We start from the raw sequence: 18315 nt of genomic DNA, 5'->3' as shown, positions 1-18315 counted from the left end.
TTGTAGTTCAGCATATACTTTAAGAATTAAATGGGTATTTCTGACAGGAGGAATCTCAACTATTTTTCCAATGCCTATGCTGCTGCAGTCAGTGCTGTGGACCCAGATGCTGGAAATGGAGAGCTCTGCATTAAGGTTCCCTCGGAGCTGTGGAAACATGTTGATGGTAAAGTAAAGAGACCATACTGAAAGTTTAATTTAAGGTGCCACACAGTTGTTAGCTGGGAGTTTGCATAGGAAGATAGTAATTTTAAATGAATATAAATAGCCTTACATTATTTTATAAATATAATTGAAATGGTGGTTACTCTTTTCTTTTTTCTCACTCATACCTTTCCAGCTAAAGTCTGAAAAATACCTTCACACCTCTTGGTAATAGGGAGAAGTGGCTTGAGAAAAGGTCTCAGCACTCTTTAAAAACAAGCTGTTTGGTAGTCAGGATCCCCAAAGTATACATGAGGCTGTGGGTATAATGGGATATGTTGGGTGCCAAATTATAACTGCTTGACGCTACTTGCAGTATAGGTGAACTGATAAAGGAAAGAATTCACAAAGATATGTCTATTTACATGTTGTTTAAAAAGGTGTATTATTTGAAGGAGGGTTACTTTAAAATTATTTTGATAGTGAAAAGTAGGCTACTTTATAAACTGGAATACAAAGTCCTGGAACAAATAACTCTTTTAATAAGTCACTTTCCGTAGTTGATTATTTTCTTATCTGATTTTGTTAGTTTCTTATATTAGTTTTTTTACAAGATTTTATCATTTTCTCCTTTTGATTTGTGAGATCTGTGGTAACAGGGAGGAAAAAAAAACTGCATCATGAGACTGACTCATGCAGTGTTTCCAGATGGGAAAGATAATTTTTTTGTTACTTTCTTTTAATTTTTAAGTTCCTGTTGTGTTACTTCCATCAGTAGAAGGAATAATATTCCAACAGGTAGAGTTTTTCACCATATTTTGGCATTCAAACTTTGAAAAGAGACTTTTTGGCTAAATTTCACAATATATTTGAATTTCTTTTCTTGCCAGTCTATTCATAGGTGAGATTTCTGTGAAACTAAACCAAAGCAAAGACATTTCAGTTACAGGAAAAGCTTTAACTATAATAAGAGGTTTTAAGAAACTGCAAATGACAATAAAATGTCTTCTAAGAATGTTTATGTTACATGCATGTTTTTATTTGATAAAAACTGCAACTGGAATTACAGTTCATCTTCCTACTCCCCAATAGTAAAGAATCTTTTTGCGGTTGTTGTACCCTAACAATGATCTCCCTTTGTGGAAAATCACTTCAGCATGCTACAAAAAAAGATTCTTATAAATTCATATCCTTTAATTTAGGCTTAAGAGGTCTCAGTTCTGTAAGTTCAGCTGTGCTTTGTAAGAGAACGTGGAGGTCCATGAGAATGAAGGGAATGTATAGTCTTGGTAGACCAAGAGTCCAAAACTGAATGATTCCTCTGAAATAACTTTTGCATAAGTTATGTATTTACTCTAATTTCTGTCTTACCTCTGCAGAGTTAAAAGTCCTAAAGGTGCATATAAATTTTTCTCTGGACCAGCCAAAAGGAGGGCTTCATTTTGTGGTACCCAATATGGAGGGCAGCATGGCAGAAAGAGGGGCTCATGTCTTTTCATGTGGTTATCAAAATTCTACAAGGTAAGAAAAATGTCTTTGCAAGTTAATTAGTGTAAACATTTCCTATTCAGTCTCCAAGTGTAGGAAATACAAGTAATTTCTCTGAATTCTCATATAGTTTCTTGTAAGGCTAAGAATTCCTAAACCTAATTTGTGCTTTAAAGGAACTCACCAGGAGCATGAAGTAGCATCTAATGAAGCAATTAGGATTTCTAGTCTTTACGGCTCAGTAGGAGATAGTGACAAAGAAACTGGTGCTAGTATTGGTGTATAGTAGGCATTAGAATGTCAACATACAAAGTATTTAAGAATACAGTTTGGAATTTGAGAAAAACATCATCTGTGAAAAAGAGAAATATAATTATTAACCGTTTTCCCCCCAATCTTAACTTCCCTAGGTTTTGGTTTCCTTGTGTTGATTCATATTCTGAGTTGTGTACCTGGAAACTTGAGTATACTGTAGATGCTGCAATGGTGGCCGTTTCAAATGGAGATTTGGTGGAAACCGTATATACCCACGATATGAGAAAGAAGACTTTTCATTACATGCTGACTATTCCAACTGCAGCTTCTAATATCTCCCTGGCCATAGGACCTTTTGAAATCCTTGTTGATCCATACATGCATGAGGTAATAATCTTCATAGAGATCTCCTTTTTTTGTAAAGAATTTATAACTATTTTTATGTTGCTACCTATTGTGAGGTCCAGTATATATTGATCAAAAATATATATGTCTAGATATGGCCTGTCTTAGTACAGTTATGATAAAACTTGTCCAGTAATGCCTGTATTTAAAGTTCTTTATCTGCAAAGTAAAGCCTTTGAATGACCAATAATTCTAATTCCTTTAAATGAGCAATAATTCCATTTATGCCTGAATTTGTGGGGCTAATTTATTTGTAGTTGGTAACAATGTGTTTCTCAAAATAGCTTTAAAGCCATCCCATTAGTTGTGGTAGCTAAAAATCATTGCTGCACAGTTCAGTAGTATTCCAAACTAAGCTGGACATAGCATTTTCATTTTTAACAGACTGTTGTTTTAGCCCATTGTGGTAAAATCTACCAACTTATATTTTTATCTGTATTTTCAAGCTGAGTAAGGATGGACTAGGTAGGCAGATTAAATTACTTCTTCATCGTGAAGACTGGCCTGTATACTCCCCTTTGGAAAGCATGATAGGAAGATGCTGGGAAGTGCTGATGCTGTGCTTTATCTGATCCAAGGACAAACAGCAGATCTGAGTTCTCAGTGATGGTGTTCTGTTACCTTTTACTGGTGGGATATACTCGCTAGTGAAAGGTAATAGCCGTTAAAAAAATTATCCATTGCTAAGATCTAAAAAAAACCAAACTGATAAATTGCTACGGAGTTTAAAAGGTGTGAAGATATAAAGTGATCGTTCTAAACATGGTGCCTGTGTCACTGCTGGAGTAAGTGGAGTTACGCCTGGGTTGTTCTGACCTCTCGTTGGTTGCCTCATTGCTTTTTAAGGAAAACAGTAATATCAGAGGTGGCTTATAGCTTCAGCTGTATCAAATCCTCTTCTGAACAGTAGCACTGATGGACTGATTTGCACTTATCTAATTCATTATTGCCTAAAAGAAAAATAATACTCTAAAAGACATTGGATTGCAAAATCAAAGTAAAATGTCATGTGCTTTAGGTAGACGTCAGTAGGTAGACGTCGTCGTTGTGCATGGTCTGCTAAAAAATTATTTTCCTATTGCTGCTTTCACAATTAAGATTGGCATCCTGGTGTGCTTTTCTTCCATGGTAATCATTATCACAGCTTAAAAATGCTGTTTTCTGTTAAATTTCTGTGGCAGCACTATTTGGTTTTTTATGTTGTTATGTAATAAACTTGATATTTATGGGTTTAAATATTTTCATCAGTCTTGTACCATGTTTTTGCTTTGTTTGTAGGTGACTCACTTTTGCTTACCTCAACTTCTCCCATTGCTCAAACATACCACGTCATACCTTCATGAGGTATTTGAATTTTACGAGGAGATTCTTACCTGTCGCTATCCGTACTCCTGTTTCAAGACTGTTTTCATAGATGAAGCATATGTTGAAGTAGCTGCTTATGCATCCATGAGTATTTTTAGGTTAGTATTTGAGAAAATTATACCTTCTAAAAATTTGAGCTTAGAAACACCAGATCCAAGACTACTGAGATATACCTGAAGCTTGTATTACTTTTATAGCCTGAGTTTTAGGCTTCCTAGTTTGAAAAAAGTGGCTTTTGTTGTGAATATAGGCTTAAAAAAAATCCAATTTTATCTATTACAAAGATGTTGGATTTGTATCTTTAATAAAAAATTGCCAGAGATTTTCTTTCTGAATTGGAGATGCCATGCATGAAATATTTAAGATTAACTTAAGTGCAGAAGTTTGATTGTTTTGTTTTTCTTCAGCTGGGAGAGAGGGTACTGTGAATCCCAAACAGTTTCACCAGTTAAGACAACTACTTTGGCTCTATACAAAATTGTGTATTTGTGATAATGGCAGGAGATCTGCCTGTATTAAGATTATTAAAAAAGACATTAATATCTCTTTGGAAAACCAGTGGAGGATTTATTTTTTCTTTTGCTTTTTAAAGCAAGGTCTCTTATTTCAATTTTTTGTAGATTGTGCTCATATTGTGTTGTTTTCCTTTTTATGGGTTCTAGCACAAATCTCCTACACAGCGCAATGATTATAGATGAAACTCCACTGACAAGGAGGTGTTTAGCACAGGCTCTGGCCCAACAATTTTTTGGATGTTTTATATCCAGAATGTCTTGGTAAGCATGTTACTGTCGTACTGTCCAGAAAATGCTAAAAGTTTAGGAAACTGAAATTTTAATTTGCATGTGGCTTTTTACCTGGGGAATAAGTGAAACAGTAACTGTAGAAGAAATAAAAAAAAGAAAAGCAGAAGAATAGTAAAATCAGCACAATGAATGAAAATTGAGAACGCTTTTCTGCTTGGAAGGGGAATAGGAGATATAAAGGTTCCAAAGAGTGGGATGGTTGAACATGTCTCTGAAATCATTGTTTCTGAATTTTGTAGTAAGCTTTGGCATCTGGAAATGAGAGAGGGAGGAGACTCTTTCCCATCATCAATAAATTTCTATCAGATAGTTTGGATAAAGAAGCGCAACCTGCATAGGTAATATTTATTGAGTGGCAGATCTACTAAGTTAAGGAGGAGTTCAGGAGAAGGGGAATGGAGAAATTTGTACTAAATGGTTAAACTGGTTTGGGTAGTAAGCTCCCTATAACTCCTTCCCTCAGAATATCTCCTGCATCATTTCCTCGCAGTTTTGATCAGTGTTTATTTAAAGCCTTTTTCATACACTTTATGTTTCAGCCTAAAGGGGCCTATTACTTGTTTCATGGTGCAGTGTGTGTCCCAGAGAATTCTTGGCTTAAAAAACAAACCAATGTGTTTTTAAACTGAAATTTGTACTAGTATAATTTATCTCTGCTTGAAACTGCTCTGATAGCTATAACTAGTGCACTTCCACGGTGAAGAGTCTTTGCCTCCCTCCTAATGATTCCCTTTTGTGGTGTTCTTTCGCTCTTATCCTCATACTGTGTGCCACCCTAACACTTAGGATTCTAACTGGTGTTCACCTTGTAGTTTTTCTCCATATTTTTCTCTCTTAGAGCACAGCTGTCAAAACAGGCATTTAAATACCACCATCCACCAAATTGTGAGCTAGGCAGGGAAAGAAGAAAAGAGGGCAGGGAGGCATCAGAAGAATACATGTGCATATGAGACAAATGGGTGCTGTGCAGGGACTAACTTCCATGTGTGGTGTAGATGTTCTGTTCAATGTATTTTAGTCCTGTTTTTTATGAGATATATAGAAGTAGGATGATCTCCTTGAAAGCTCTCCGCTTCTCTCTGTAAATTACTTTGAAGGTTATTTTGTACTACACCTTTTTTGTCTATTCAAATCTCTGTCACATTGAAATGGGTATCAAGTAATTAAGACTATATAGATTAGCAGTTGTTTTAACTTTAGTGTCCATTTCCACTGTTTTATTGTTACTGTTTCAGCTAAAGTAGTTTGGTTTTATATTTTAATCTGGACTTTTGTGGTAGAAGTTCAGTTTTCATTGGCTCTTCAGTTTCATCGGTCCCTTCTAGGTGCCAAGTTACATAAATTGGTTCACAGCTCATCAGACTTCTATTGACTTAGAAGTTATATAACCTGCTGAAACTTGTGGCTATTTTGAGCTGGTTGAAAATACCATCCCTTACGAAATACCTGCTGAAGTGCTGTAATTCATGCTTCTTTCTTATTGTAGGTCAGATGAATGGGTGCTAAAGGGAATCTCAGGTTATATTTATGGCCTTTGGATGAAGAAAACCTTTGGTGTTAATGAGTATCGCCACTGGATTAAACAGGTAATATCACATAATAAAGTAGCATTTTTTTTATACATTTCAGATATTTTGCATCAAAGAAGACAATATAAAAACAGAAGATAATATAGTTCTGCATTGCAATCTAAAGAGATGTTCAGTAGAAACAAAACTTAGCTAAAAAAAATACCGAACATATTAACCCAAATACGTTTCCGTGACTGCCTTATGAATAATAATTTTCACTGTCTCCCTATGCAATTATTTCTCTTCTTTTTGTTTGGGTTTTTACACAAAAATGTGTTAGTGAGTCAAGAGAGACATTCTTCGGTGCCCAGATATTTCTCTGCTTGCTTACTTCAAGATTTCTTGTACCTCCTTTTGAAATAAAGTATTGTGGTTGGTTTTGGAGATGGGAATAGGAACTGGATGGAATTATTTGGCCTGAAGATTTTGATGTTCTTGGTGGAAGTTAATAGATTTTTACATTTCCATTAAAAAAATTATTTTTTCATTTCCATTAAGAATCATGTTTTTGAAAAGAATGTTCTGCCTGTACCAAAGTTTTCCAAATGTAATGCTAGGAAGCAGGCACTGACTAGTGATAACAGCAGTGAGTCTTCGTCCTTTGCTAGTGGCATTCATTTATAGAAAGAGATGTATCTTCCTCCTATCCTTCTGGTTACATTCTCTTACTCTCCCCCTCCCCAAAACTAGAATCCTAGCCCAATGGCTTCCCTTATATCCCTCATCCGCTCAGGGACCCTATACCCTTATCTGCCTAACACACACTCAGCTCATCAGTCCTATGCTGTCCATGCTAAAGGTGTGAGTGCTGCAGAGTACAGCAGAACAGGATGAAGATCTGTCTGGGAACCCACTCCTGTGTGCAGCAAGTAGCTTCTGAGTATTAGTTGCTCACGTCCCTTCCTAAGAGTTACTTAAGTGCTTTCACAAAGGATTGAGAAGTGCTGCTGTCATAGCCTCCATTTCTGCAGTGACCATCCTTACTACTTTGAATGTAGTATCAGTACATCAAAGCATGTAATTTGATATGTCAATATTATCAAAATATATCAACATTTGGAAACTCCTTGTCCAACATTGGGTTGCAGATAGGCACCGGTTCATTCTGCCTATGCTCAACCTGACTTGAGTTGATCCAACAGCCATGTTGACTGTTGGATGATGATGAGTCCATGCAAACATCCTGCCTTGAAGCGTGCTTGCTAACATGGGCACAGCACCACACAAGTTCCAGTTCAGAGTAGCCTTCTGTCTGGCTTAGACATGGGTCAAGGTGAATGTCTGTCTGCTGCAACCTACTGTGTGGATACACCCAGTATTGTTTTCCACTGCAAGGAAATGGTGAATACCTTTATTTTTGTTGCTCAGAGACAACTTATTCTGTGAACGGTGATATTTAGATATATTGGAGTTGAATTTTAACTACTAATTTTTACTGTCCTGTTATTGTTTGCTGTGCTGAGGAACATCCCTAATTTTAAAATGCTGTGTGTTTGTAAACATATTTCATTAGGAGGTATGGCTTGAACAATGAGGTCAAGAGCTTTCCTGTGTTTTTTAAATAATCCCTCTACTTTTCAAAATTATGCTTACTTCCATATGTTGTACTTTTTAGGAGTTAGATCAAATAGTGGCATATGAACTGAAGACTGGTGGAGTTTTACTGCATCCAATATTCGGAGGAGGAAAAGAGAAAGACAAGTATGTTTATTTAAGCCGCAAGTCATTACAGGATATATTTTTATGGGGCCATTAATATATGCCTTGGGTGTGTTGTGCGGCACAAGGCCAAACGCTGAAGAACTTCAGCTGCCCAAGGCATATATTACCAGTCTCGTAAAGTACATCTTGAGTATACTGTATCATTGTTGTTTTATTTTTCTCTCACTTTAAACCTTGAAGGGAATTAAGTATCATGAATGTTTTTAATACTGTTATGAAACTACTTAATAGTAAGGATGAGAGAGAAGATGGAACCAGAATTTTGACTTGAGCTATTTCTAGAGTGGTTAGTAACCTTTAGGCTTTTTCAGGTATCATCAGTTTTCTTTTTCTTTGCTCTTTTTGTTTCCACTGCCAGTTAGCACCTTGCAATCTTAAACTGAAATTGTCATATCAATTAGGGGGGAAAAAATAGTACCAGACCAGTCTTCTCTGAAGCACCCATTGATAAATGTGAACTGTCTGAGTCTGTAATTTCCCAGTAACTGTAGCTTCAGTAGTGCTAGCTTGAGAAATTTCCCCTTACCCCGTTCCTGATACTCCTGTACTGCCCACTCCATAGTGCTAACCACTGGAGATGGGAGAGTATTTCTATAAGCCAGATTTGTAAGATGATCCAGGTTTCAGTGATAACATTTGTAGGGGGTTTTTTTCCCCTTGGATAAATTAATCTGGGTTGTGACACAGCCTCACAGGCAGTTGCCCTGTTGCATCTAGGGTCAGGACAGAACTGTGAGATTGGGATCATGCAGGTGAAGTGGGAAAATATGTAAACTTCTGAAGTTGGTATTGCGGCAGAAGTCCCTGCCTGATGAAAATATAACCTCAGTTGTCTGCAGCTTGCTTTTGAGGGTGTGCAAATCCAGGGTTTTGTCCATTTAAAATCAAATGCCCTGGTCTTAGACTTGAATCAAGTATACAAATAACCAATTTAAAATTTGAATAGCAATCTCTTTTTGAGAGATGAAAAAAGAAGGAAGAGTCTTCTAAAATCAAGGCTAAGATGTATTGGCCAGTTGCCCAGCCAGGTGAATCCTCACCAACTACAGAGTTTTCTGGATGTTGACAATCCTCAGTTCAGCTCGTGTGTTTGCATGCCAGGCCGTTACTCAATTTTACCTGTCTGCTTATGATAGATTTACTTCACTGTTCTGTTCTTGCGAGTAGTGAAGCAGTACCTAGATGGTCTTGTTGCATTTACTTCTGAAAACAAGTCACAGCTAGTAGCAGTAATTTTAGGTATCCTGTTGTCGATGACGTCTTTGTTTAAACAAAATTTAGGGTCCTGAATTAGGTCTTGGCAGGCTTTTTAACTGACAGCAGTACAATTTGGCAGCATATTCTCCTGTACAGGGAAACTAAATTCAGATTAATAGGATTAGAGGAAACTAGAGAAAAAGGGCACATTTTAAAAAAAGGAATTCACTAGAAAAAAAAGTCACTTCTTAAGTGTTAATTTTAGTGTTAAGTGTTTAATAGTTTTATTGTAGTTATTCTAGATTCAGACACAATTGACAAAACCCTATTCTCATGCTGCTAAATGTGTGTATTGCCAGTGTGTGATGCATCACTATTAGATATTCTGTTTTTCTACATCTGTTTCACTACTGCACTCTTCATTATATTTTGGACTTGTTAATCATAACATCACTTAGAAACAAATTACAACTTGCTATTTTTTGTAGGTTGCAAAATTCCCTTGTATGTAAACTATTTATGCATTTCTGACTTTGGGAAGTGGTGCATATTTAGGGAGGATATTTTTATAATGACAATGGCTAGACCATTTCTCTCCAACATATTTTTTGTGTTTCTTTGTTATAGTGGTTATGATATGGTTTCCTGCCAGGCATATTTGTATTACAGCACTCCCAATTCATAATAGTGTGAAGAAAGTTAGGCTAATTGTTAGTCTGTTTTTTTAACTAAATTAGAATTAGAATTTGGAAATAAATTTCTAAAAAAAAAAAAAAAAAAAACCTAAAAGCAACAAAAAAAGCTTCTTTCAGAAACATGAATTCACTTTTGCCCAAAGCATAGGTTTCACAAATTCTTCCTGTTTGTGTGTAGTGAAACACAAACACTGCTATCCACAACATTTCTTTAAAAAACAAACAAAAAACCCCCAGAGTTTGGGATAGTAAGAGAAAGGAAACTCTGCAGGTTGACTGCTGTATGGCTGAGAGTTTCAAAATGAAGTTTTGTGCTTGTTACGTTTTAGTCTTATGTTCTCCCCTCTGATTTTGGTTGTCTTCATTCTTTGATTGTGGTGGTACCACTCTGCTGTAAAAATGAAATATATCTGTGTACATTTCTTTAGGTTTTTAAAGTAAAAGAAGCATATTGACAGGTTTACCTTAAATGTCTGGAATGCATTCAAGAGCATGAACATTATAAGCTTTCTTGGAAGAGGTGGTAGTTTTTCCAGTTTCACAAAGGTTCTAGGACCTTATTGCTAATTTTGAATCTGATTTGATGAAAGGTCAGTGTAAGTTTTAAAAGTCTAATGATTGAAGAAAAATATAATCAGAAGAAATGTGTCAGTACTGAATGAACTACAAAACATACTTCTCAAATGCAAACAAACTGGTCCTAGTATTGATTTGCAGTTAAATAGTGTAACTAGTACCAAAATCAATCAACACTTAGTAAAATTAAGAAGTCCAAGAATGTGGGTCCTGGCTTGGTTGTAATTTCCAAGAAAAGAATTTTACCAAAGTCAATCAAGTGTATAATTTGAAGCTGGATAAACAGTTTCATACTGAAACCAGATTATTATATAATGTCTGAGCCACAACCTCAGTTTCCTTCTTACATTTAAATTCTTTCATGGTTACTAATTCTTCCATACCCTGGAACACAGAAGTATTATCCAAAATAACAGGACAATTTGATAAGGAGATGTTTAACAACTGCCTACCTACTTGAAACAGCAAGTAGTAATCCCAACTACCTTCTGATTCGTATACTCAATACACCTAAAAAGTGCAGCTCTTGCTTAAATTTAGAGATACTTTTCTTCTTGTATCTTAATATGTTTAAATAGTCATGCATGAGTGAAGTCAAGGAAATTTCCCACTAAATAAAAAGATGGAAAAAATATTAAGGGGTTGCAGCTACTTTGGTCCATGCCATCTCCTGAAACCCTGAAGAGTTGCAGACAAGGAGCCAGGTGCTGGTCCTCTGCTGGCATAATGCTTCCTGCTGGCGTACATCTTTGCAAGCACATGGAAAGATTGGTCAAAAGTTAAAATGGTCTGTTCAGTAGGTCTTTGAGGGTGCTGGAGGATCTGACTTTTCCTGAGATAGCTGGCACTGGAAGGTCAGGCTTATTGCTCTTGTCTTTGATTGCTAGAGTTCATGAATTATTTTCTGTCTTGCAGTGTCGTCTTTTAAAGCCTTTGGTCAAATATGGTGCCTGGTCCATCTTCAAGTCATTTAATTAAGTTATCTATAAGCAAGAGTCACCTGGGGAAAAGTTTCAAACACAGAAATTTTAAGTATCTGGCATTTTCTGTGTCACAGTAGCTAACTTGTGATTCTCCACCAACCAGCATAAAACAAATCCAGATTTCTACTACTTAAGAAGTAGACAATGTGGGTTCAGTTTCTTAAGGTTTTATTACTTGTTCATGGAAAACTCAATTGCCTTATAAAAATAACAGAGAAAAAAGGTAGCAAAATACAGTTGCTGCAGTCTTAGTGAAATAAATTCAGACTTGCAAATGTAATTATCTCCAAAAAAAAATTCTCAAATAATTGAGAAGTGGGCAAAAGGTCTGATTTCTCTCAAGTACAGTATTACAGTTACTTTTCAACAGTTAGAGAGCTTGTGTTCTGAAATGTAAAACTTGATGGAGAAAATTAATTTTAAAGCTTATCAGAATTAGGCCGTTTTTGTTTTTGTTTTACAGCCACTAAGGCTGTCCAGAAATCAGTTCTGCTTTTAAAAATTTTCAGAGTTTTCACCATTTGTTTGTCTTCCAATATCGGATGAAATTAAACCATTTTAAATATTTTGCTTATAGACACAAAGGGTATGTCTGCACGGACATCCTATAGAGCTGTGAATGAGAACAGATATAGTTCAGGTTATGGAAACAGTGTGGCTCCCGTAACATGATGCTCTGCACAGTCTTCCTTGGCATGATATCTGATTTAGAAGACATCAATGTGCCAAAGTACTGAAAGCATAAAGTTGCTAACTAAAACAAAAACCAAGCAATTCCTTTGGCTCATCACATGAAAGTCTGCCGTGACCCTTAGAACACTTATTTTTCTTTAATTGCAAGAATTATTTATTTAAATATAAAATATTCAGTATGTACAATTACTTTTAAACAGATGCGGAGCAGGGATAATGTCAATTCATGCGTAATGCAGTTCGTGCGGGACATGAGTGATAGATTCTTTGCCCTGGTTTTTACTGCTACCACTTTATTTTTGAGAAGCTRCTATACAACATGTATTATCTGTCACCATTTTCTCTACAGTTCTTGCTGTGTGCAGTGTATGTACACCCAGGTAACCTTTTCGTACAAGTGTGCAATCATTATAAGCCTGTTATAGCTTTAAAGTGGCAGAAGCAATATGAATTTTGGTGCACATTTGTCTTGGTTACTAGAAGTTATTTTATTTTTCATGCCATAAAATTCAAAATAGAGAGCTGCTTTTTATTTTCCAGCCCTGCATCACATTTACATTTTTCTATCAAACACCCCCATACACTGTCGTGGGAATATTACACTATGTTCCAGTGTAAAGCGCATCTTGTTATGAGACTGATTGAGAACAGGATCAGCATGGAGTTCATGTTACAGGTAGGTGTATAAATGCCTATGTGGAATATAGACAACTTTTTGTCTTAAATTGCAATTTCTATTTATAAAATGAAATTTAAGAAAAATAAGTCACCATAGGGTTCTGTTTGTGTTTTCAGTTTCAGCAGGATAGAATGAACATAAAATGCAGGTCATTTGTGTTAGAATAAGGTTAGCTATTATATTCTCATACATAACTAGTATTATATATCTTATATATTGCATATTCTCTTTAATATTAAGAAATTTCATTGCCTTTAGTTACCATGACTGTTTTTTTAACACTGACAACCTGCTCCAGCACAGACTTATTTACTGACCCATAACTAGTGTTCCTGTGGGCTAACATAATAAAATTTATAAATAATGAAAGTAATTAGAATCCAACTTCTGTTCTCTCCACTCTGTAAAATTTTCAGTGCTAGCAGGAGCATAGATCATTGTATTAGAAAAAAGCAATTGAAGATTGTCATTTTATTCTGAATTGTTAAACTGAAACTGAAATGTTTTGTACCTAAAACTCAGGAAGTTCAATGATCTGTTTTATTACAGGTAACTTTTGAAAGCTCATAGTCTTCTAATGGACTGTGAGTAAGAGCATGGTAAGGTTGTACGTGAAGTGCTGGGTTTAGGTTATGAAAAAGATGCATATGCAACTCCTAGAAAGTTGGTTATTTGAAAAAGCACGCTCAGGTAAAGCGAATGGATTAAAAACATGGCCAAACGATAATACAGGGGTGAAGGAGTGTGAAAAGCCACCAATGCTTGCAGTGACAAAGTTCACAAGTTACATGGCTGTGAATTGTGCCTTTGATGTGCTTAGAGCTAGAGAATGGATACCAAAATGTATTTCTGTATTCAAATCTGTATTCAGCTCTGTTTATTAAAAAGCTGTGTGTTAAGTTGTGCCTGTAGCAGTGATGAGAAGACATTTTAGCTTATTTTCATTACCCCAGTAAACATTTCTCATGCTAAGAAGCTGGGGGTATTGGTTTGGTTTCAGTTTCAGTGGTTTTTTTCCTTAGTATCATGGATGGTTTGCATTAAGTGCAGATGCATTCCTATCTGCAAATCACAATTCTGCTATTTTAAAAGACAATTTTTTCTGAAGCCAGGATGGAGTTTATTCGCCTTTTGGTTGCTGTTCAGCTGCAGTTAAACAGAAAAGCTTATTTTGTATATTGAAGTTCTTAGGGAAAGTAATGAAAGTAACTTTTTATCGTTTTAGGTTTTCAACAAGTTGTTGAGTCTGGCCAGCACTGCTTCGTCTCAGAAGTTCCAGTCACACATGTGGAGTCAGATGTTGGTTTCCACATCTGGCTTTTTGAAATCTATCTCAAATGTCTCTGGCAAAGACATCCAACCTTTAATAAAGCAGTGGGTGTATCCTTTTTATTCTTGGTCTGGATTGTTAATATGGAGAGTGAATTTATTTTCTTTTAATTGGCCCTATTAAAGGAATGTGAAGAAAGATATGAAATATCTTTGCTTTAAACAGTTAAGTACATTGTTCTTTGAATCAGAAATAGATATGAGCCACAGATTCACACTCCTTTCATAGTCATTTAGAGTATACTAGCTTTTTGGGTGCTCTTTACTAGAAGGGATTGCTGTGTTTTTAAGTTTTGCTTTGAAAGAAGCACAGGAACTCTGGTGGAATTTAAGGCCAAATTATACTAAAGGGATCCAGAGGACACTGCCCGCAGAAATATGTTGAAGTCTGACATGGAAAATGCTATAGTCTGGTGCATTTTCAGATGTGATTTCCAGTAAATCACCATGAAATAAGTAATATAGGATTACTGACTGATAGTTTAAAATACACTAAATTTAATATATTGCTTGGTAGCGTGTATTAGTATTAAAATTTCAGGTAAAATAAACCTGTGTGTAGATTCTTCAAATTTCAGTGATATTAATCACAAAATAGAAATTTCTTTTTTTAGATTGATAGGAGGCTGAGTTTGAACTTGCTTCATTTTACAGGGCTTTGCTTACATATTACATTTACATTTAATTGGTAATTTTAATTAACATGACTGCAGGTGAAGTCATACCTGACTGCAACAAAACCGTATCTTATTGTTCTAACAGAAAACAGAAGTAGATATTTGTATTCAGGGATTATTTATTTGAAATTACTTTTGCCATAAATAACATTAGTACTTCTCAGTATCTAAGCTAAAAAACACTCTAAAATTAATATTTATAAATAATGTGAGATGCTAGTATTATATCTGGATCAAAGTATTCATAAAGTATAAATACGCATTGGGTCTTTCATATATCACATTGTTTATTCTAATTTCCATACTTAGCAGGGCCAAGCACTTGGAAAATATTGGGGTTTTGTCTGTACATGAGCACTCTATCGAAATACCTTATGGCAAAGTCAAGGACTTTTATGAAGGCAGCCACTGTGAACAGAACCAGTCTGTCTCAGGTATCTCACCAAAAGCCCATATTTTGGGAGAAAAGTCACATGAGTATAAGAGGTCTGTTTGAGTCTGGTGACTCTTCCATTAAATGTCAGGATATAAAAAAACAGACTTTCCTTCCTTGCTTTTGTCATGTGGTGTCAGACTTTTGGGGAGCATGTACTAGAGTAAAAGAGCTCATTCTAATGTTTTAGTTTTACTATAAATAAAATGCAGTAATGGCTGTCACACAGATAATGATGAGCCTATTCACAGGAATGGTTGACTTGAAGTAGTTTTTGCCTGTGATAAAATGCTGAGTGAGATCATTACTTGTTTTCAGTCCTACTGTGTACCTAGGAACACACACAATGACCCAATTTGAAAAACTGAAATAAAATAATTGAGTTAAATATAGTCTGGGTAGAAAACATAAGGTAATGTTTTACATAAGTTAATGTTAATGAATTCCCCTGAAATTCATTTAGCTGAAGTGTATAGAAAAACAAATCATATTGGAATTACTCAAGAAATTTTTCATAATCACTTTTTTCTTCATAGATGATTTTCATTGTACTTCACAATATTCAATAGAATATTCTGGTTTTTATGTATGTTGTGTGAATGTACATTAAAACCTGTGTAAAGAAAAAATAATGAAAATGTTCTCTCAGGACAGTGCTTTAACTTTGATGGGACTGGAAGGAACGTGGTGTTTTTGTTTCCCGATTTTTCTTGAAACAAGAAATTCTAGGAATAARCAAGCTTAAAGCAAATGTAAAAAGTGAGTGAAGACTCTGAAAGTTATGTTTGTTTGTAACTACTGCATTGTGCCCTAGAATTCCTATACTACTTTTTAGGGATCAGAGTGGAGTGGTAAAATTTTATGGTAGCTTTGCATTTAATAGAAAACGGAATGTACTGGAATTGGAAATAAAGCAAGATTACACATCTCCTGGGACTCAGAAATATGTGGTAGGGTCAATTTTCCATATTTTACCTAAATTTATGAGTATGAGGTTGCATTAATAAACATGATTTTTAATGCTAATAAAATAATCTCTTGAACATTAAGGGTCCTCTTAAAGTGACAGTGCAAGAACTTGATGGATCATTCAACCACACACTGCAGATTGAAGAAAATAGTCTTAAACATGATATACCTTGCCATTCTAAAAGTAGAAGGTAAGAATTAATATATGAACTGCATAGATATGAGTGTAGAAATGTGAAAAGGTACAGCGCATTGATGATAGATATATGCATTTTAACATTTGTAATTGTATAGATTTACCTATGATATATGGGGAGAAAAAAAAGAATTTACTACTCTCCTTGCCTTCCATGGATAGTGGGAAACATTACATTTTATATGTAGTTCTAAATTATGACTAAAGGTCTTAAATCCTTTTAAAAATCTTATAAAGAACTTCTTTATATAAGAGTTGAGTGAGAAATCTCTCTTCAGCAGATTATTCAAAGTGCCTCTGAATGGGATATCTCAGTTAGAGGGAAAACAAATGTGAGCAGCAAAGAATATTTCAAGTGAGGATGTTTGAATAAAACATGTAGTTTTCATTTTCTTTTAGAGTGCCAGGGCTGTTCACTAAGCCTAATGAGCAAGACAAATAAAATACTTCCTAAGTAGATTCTCTCAATTTCTAATACATTTTTATAGCTACTTTGGCTCCTACTTTTCAAAGCTGTATGTGTATGTGTAATTTTAAACATGTTGGGAGTCTATTTTAAGCCAATGGAAAATATTGATGATTATTTTTTAAACAAAGTGGTACACTGTCAGCTCTCGGTTTTCACTACGAATATTCTTTCCTGGAGAGAGCATTATTGTTACGTGTGGTAAAATACGCAGAGACTTCTGCAAAATTGAACTTCATTTAAGCATGCCTACATTGATATGGTAGTTTTCTAAATATGTAGTTTTTTGATATTTTTAAAAATAGAAATAAGAAGAAAAAGATTCCACTGATGAATGGAGAAGAGGTGGACATGGACCTTTCTGCCATGGAGTAAGTTTGTTTGTTRGAGTTTTACAGTGTGAGACAGATCCACATTCTGATTGTCTCAAGCATGATATTTTGAAGGATTTGATAGTAACATTTTACTTCATTATGTGACTGACAAATTTCAAGACTATACTACATTTCTTTGCCTTAATTGAGACTTTTCTTCTATAGCTGGGAAAATACTGGTGTAGTGCAAAATGTATGGGTTAACTACTGTAAATAGTTTTGGGGAAAAAAAATGGAGTCAGTCGTGATAATGTGAAAGAATATGTGCCCAGATTCATTCACACGCATTTCTAATGATATCTTTGAGGTGACTTTACAGATAAAATGTAAACAAGTCCTAATGAAGACGTGTTGATTGCGATTTTTGCCTTGCCATAGAATTTGCTTGGAACAAATTCAGAGCAAATTTGTTGGATCTCAGTGATAACCATTTAACTAAGACTGAGATAGACAAGTTCCTGAAACCTGAGATAGGTTTAACTTAATGATGTGCAAGTGTTTTGTGCTGAAATTTATATACTAAAGAATTATTATTATTATTATTAGCATTAATTTCAGTTGGGACTGGTCGGCTCAATGCAAGCAAATTCTTGCTCAGAACAAATACCCATTGTACCCTCCTTGAGCTGGAACCAGTGTTGCTTTCAGAAATATTGAAGGTGTTGGCACCTTGTTTGCTGGCTGATAAGTAAAGTAAAGTAAATAATCTGTTGTTGAAAACTAATGGTGTCTCTTTGAAGAATGGTAGATTGGTTGTCACATTTAAAGAGCTGGAGTTTCCATTAAATTAAACCTCATCTAGGGATATGACCAGAAATAATTTTGTAGGAGATATTTTCATCGAGGAAGCTATATTTATCATTTCTATATGAAAAGTCTGTATGAATAAATGGTTTTAAAATTGTGTTTGAGAGCAACTAGCATATATGTTGTGAATAGTTCTGGTGACTTATATTCAAGTAGCTATTGCATTACGCTGAGCTGAGACCTTAATTACCTTCTTGGAACTACCTTTGAACTGGCATGTGATTTTAGGCAAGTCCCTTACACTTTGTTTGTCTGCTCCTCTTCTGTTCTGTAACGCTGTCAGTTCTGCTGTGCTGTTTGGACTTTTCTTCTCCAAGCATATACAATAACCGTCTTTCTTTTCTGTTCCTCTAAATCCCTTGTGTGCATACTTCTTTTCACTATCCTTTCTTCTCTAGCAACTATCCTGATAGTAATTTTAGATGTTCTACAAATGTGTATAGAAATATGTATCATATTATAAAGATGCTCTTTTGGATAACCTT

The 18315-nt window shown here is 35.2% G+C and overlaps 1 protein-coding gene across 3 annotated transcripts in view; it reads left to right on the top strand.

Moving 5' to 3' along the window:
• TAF2 (TATA-box binding protein associated factor 2) overlaps window positions 1–18315 on the top strand; it is a 60218-nt gene that overhangs the window by 9788 nt on the left and 32115 nt on the right. For all 3 annotated transcript variants that reach the window (XM_026055683.1, XM_026055681.1, XM_026055682.1), the window contains exons 4-15: window positions 48–166; window positions 1524–1665; window positions 2043–2274; window positions 3571–3755; window positions 4320–4433; window positions 5950–6049; window positions 7650–7735; window positions 12441–12576; window positions 13805–13959; window positions 15854–15968; window positions 16069–16178; window positions 16955–17020. In XM_026055683.1, the coding sequence (XP_025911468.1) occupies window positions 48–166; window positions 1524–1665; window positions 2043–2274; window positions 3571–3755; window positions 4320–4433; window positions 5950–6049; window positions 7650–7735; window positions 12441–12576; window positions 13805–13959; window positions 15854–15968; window positions 16069–16178; window positions 16955–17020 (1560 nt within the window). The remainder of the gene's footprint in view (window positions 1–47; window positions 167–1523; window positions 1666–2042; window positions 2275–3570; window positions 3756–4319; window positions 4434–5949; window positions 6050–7649; window positions 7736–12440; window positions 12577–13804; window positions 13960–15853; window positions 15969–16068; window positions 16179–16954; window positions 17021–18315) is intronic.

This window comes from Apteryx rowi, unplaced genomic scaffold, assembly GCF_003343035.1.
Source record: "Apteryx rowi isolate R43461 unplaced genomic scaffold, aptRow1 scaffold_125, whole genome shotgun sequence".
NCBI lineage: Eukaryota > Metazoa > Chordata > Aves > Apterygiformes > Apterygidae > Apteryx > Apteryx rowi.
Note: the sequence above shows the minus strand (reverse complement) of the source record. Positions and strands in the feature narration are given on the sequence as shown.